Source organism: Neoarius graeffei, chromosome 1 (genome assembly GCF_027579695.1).
Source record: "Neoarius graeffei isolate fNeoGra1 chromosome 1, fNeoGra1.pri, whole genome shotgun sequence".
Lineage (NCBI taxonomy): Eukaryota > Metazoa > Chordata > Actinopteri > Siluriformes > Ariidae > Neoarius > Neoarius graeffei.
The window spans coordinates 15,839,279-15,842,479 of record NC_083569.1 but is presented as its reverse complement, the minus strand read 5'-3'; the positions used below and the strand labels follow the sequence as shown (position 1 = coordinate 15,842,479).

The 3,201-nt window shown below is 40.5% G+C and overlaps 1 protein-coding gene across 1 annotated transcript in view; it reads left to right on the top strand.

Annotated features, from left to right (window-relative positions):
• psmb5 (proteasome 20S subunit beta 5) overlaps nt 1-1,818 on the top strand; it is a 24,291-nt gene extending 22,473 nt beyond the window's left edge. Inside the window, exon 3 of the mRNA XM_060929987.1 lies at nt 988-1,818. Coding sequence (XP_060785970.1) covers nt 988-1,265 — 278 coding nt within the window. The 3' untranslated portion in view covers nt 1,266-1,818. The remainder of the gene's footprint in view (nt 1-987) is intronic.
• Nucleotides 1,819-3,201: the final 1,383 nt, after the last annotated feature.

Sequence of the window (3,201 nt, the reverse complement as noted above, 5' to 3'; positions counted from 1 at the left end):
GTTTGGGAGATATGGAGAGGTTTTATCCATGACTGTATCCTGAAGTGCACTTGCATAGCTCTCCTCATGAGTCCTCATACATATTCTGCAGTGAAAGAGCTATCTTTTTTGAAACAGGTGTGGTGTTGTCCCCCCCCCCCCCCCCCCCCCAAATCATTGGCAAATTACTCCAAGTAATCAGGGGGCTGTAACAATTACCGTGCTGAGCTAACAATGCATACGGAAGGTGCAATTTGCCAGTTGAAAGCCTTTCTGAGCCAACACATTTCAAGGCTTTTCTGGTAATAGACAATCCTTAAATAGTCAGCGATTGCCTGACGTTTGCTAAAAGTTCTCTAAGCAGGCGGTCTGACTTTGGCAAGTGTGCATCTGGTGTCTGTGCTGACTGCATGACGGACTCGTACTCATTAATGCTCCATCTGCAGCTTGGCTCTGGCTGAGCGCAGATGGGTACTAGTAACCATTACCGATCTGTGCTCGCTGTACATGTTTCACCCTGGAGAATGTGCAGTGGCATGAATCCTGTCCATCATCCATACTCTTCACTGCTGACCTGTGAGGGGGAAATCGGGTCTGTTGTGAAACCCCTATGAATGCTGTATCTAAATAATTCACCTTCCATCATTTTAGGGCATGAGGTCTGATCCTCAGGTATGGATCAGTCATTAATTTGAGTGTTTCAGAGAGATCAATAGCAAAAGCCATGGTACAGCCTTCTGCACCATTTCATCAGTTTGTACAGTGTATATTCTGTAAAGCTGCTTTGCGACAGTGTTTATTGTTAAAACGCTATACAAATAAACGACTTGACTTGTGTGGACAAAGTAGAATTGCTCTATACTATACTCTGGTGTGTTGTATTTCTATCTTTATTTATTTATTGACTGGAAAACTAATCACAGCTGTTGGGATCATAGACTGTTCCCTGGAGCTGTGAGGCAGCAACACCACTGTACCTTTTGATATACCTACCTGTTTCTCTTGCAGGGCTCTACTATGTGGACTCGGAAGGGAACCGTGTGTGTGGCGATATGTTTGCTGTGGGGTCAGGTTCTATGTATGCCTATGGAGTCCTCGATAGTGGCCACCGCAGTGACCTGACCATTGAGGAGGCTTGCGATCTTGGCCGCCGCGCCATCTACCAAGCCACGTTCCGTGATGCCTATAGCGGTGGCCAAGTCAACCTGTACCGTGTACACAGTGAGGGCTGGGAGAGGGTCTCTCAAGATGATGTACTCGAGCTTCACCATCAATACCAGGCCTAGAGAGATGAACATGTTAGGAGGGAAATGACAGAAGTAAAACATTCTGAGGGTTTCAGGGTGTAATGGAAGAGTAGAGTCTAAGAGAGGCATGACTAGGGGCCAAACTCTGATCCTGGAAAGTGAGATTTAGTATATTTTGGTCATCTTATTCTAAAACAAATAATTAAATTTGGAAAAATTGAAGAGGTGGGGAAGAGTTTTGGACCCTTGAAATAGAAGTTAAGTTACTGTTTGAATTTGTTCTCTCTGTTACTACACTGTAAACTAATTACCACATAATTTTTTTTTTTTGCAATATATGGTTTTGTTTAATCCGTAGCTCAGTGATGTCATTTTCAGGCAGTAAGTTGCAGTTCCTCATGTTTGGTGTGATCAATAATAAACATTACAGCCTCGTGACCATATTAAGCTGGCCAGCTCTGTCAAAGTCGGAGTGGTCCTTCTCACTATATGCATAATTAATAAGAACACTAATAATAAACATTACAGCCTAGTGACCATATTAAGCTGGCCAGCTCTGTCAAAGAACACTTACAATAAACTGTTTTTGCGACTTGTGTTGATTACCTTTTTATTGATTTTATCCCCTCAAACTCAGGCATCTGCATGTCATTAGATTTTTCTAGCGTGTTTTTGTCTAGGGATGCATCAATACTGGTAATGGTCTGATTCCATTTGATTAATATGGAGTAGGTTACTCATTTCGGTACCAGTATTGGTCTGAAAAGAATGGTATTGATGCATCCTTAGTTTTTCTTGTGTGTGTGTTTTTTTTTTCCTTTGCCATGTCTTGATTAGATTAGAAAAACACTTCAAGCATGATGCATTTTTCCTTGCTTCAGGAGACTCACTTCTGTGCATTTGTTTAAGTGATCGAACCCCCCCCCCCAATAAAATTAAAAAAAAAAAAGTGCTGTTATTTATTGCTGGAATGAAATGGGTGCAATACTCAAAAGCCCAGTGTCAATTTTGTGAATCTTAAACCAGTCAGGACTTCAGCATTTTTGTAAGTTTAATTGTAAATTGACTTATTTTTTTAGATCCCCATTCTGTTCCTCAGTATTGATGATCCAGACAGCCCCTTAACTTTTCCAGCTGCCCCCACCACCAGATCAGAGGATATACACTAAGTAATGACCCATGGGCATTTATAACTTTTCAGATGTGGATAGTGACAAGATTAGAGAAAAAATTGGATTTCAATAGATATAAATGAGCAGCCTCGTTTTCACTGTGCTGCTTCAAGAAACTGAAGAGGCAAGAACTGCTCACTCAAATCAATTATGGTAATGCGTTTTTCTCAGATTAATCTGCAAGTGAAATATCTGCAATGGTAAAATATGAGAAACTAGGTGTATATGCTTAATACATTTATATTTATGAGCTGTGTTTAATACATTTTCTAACATGAACTGCATTTAAATAGTTTGCTTATTTTACCCCTTCTGTTAATGATGCATGAACGTGTGTATGTGTATTACACATTTTGCTCTGCCATTTTGTTTTTCTCTACTCACAGTATATGAGCTGATAGCCTATTGGTAGAGTAGCCAAGCAGAGCGCGCAATTGCTTATATCCAGTGAATATGGAGTCCACCAGATTTTCATACAAGGTGCTTAGATTATGCATTTTGAGTTATACCTGCTGCAATACGCTACCAAGCCTCCGTATGCAGGAAATACAAACCAAAGTGAAATCGGACTAAGGGAAGTTACTGTAAATCTGACCAAGTCATGTGCCTGCAACCCAAAATGGTCCATTTTCCAGGCAGAAAGTCTTCAAAATGTATATACATGATGTTTCAGCTAGGTCTAAAGTGTATTTTTGGACCAGAATAACACTACTTTTCAATGTGATGTCTCACTGATTGGTTAGCACCACGCCAAATTCATTTTTTGGCACTGTGCCAAATATGTCAGAATATTAGTTGCTGAT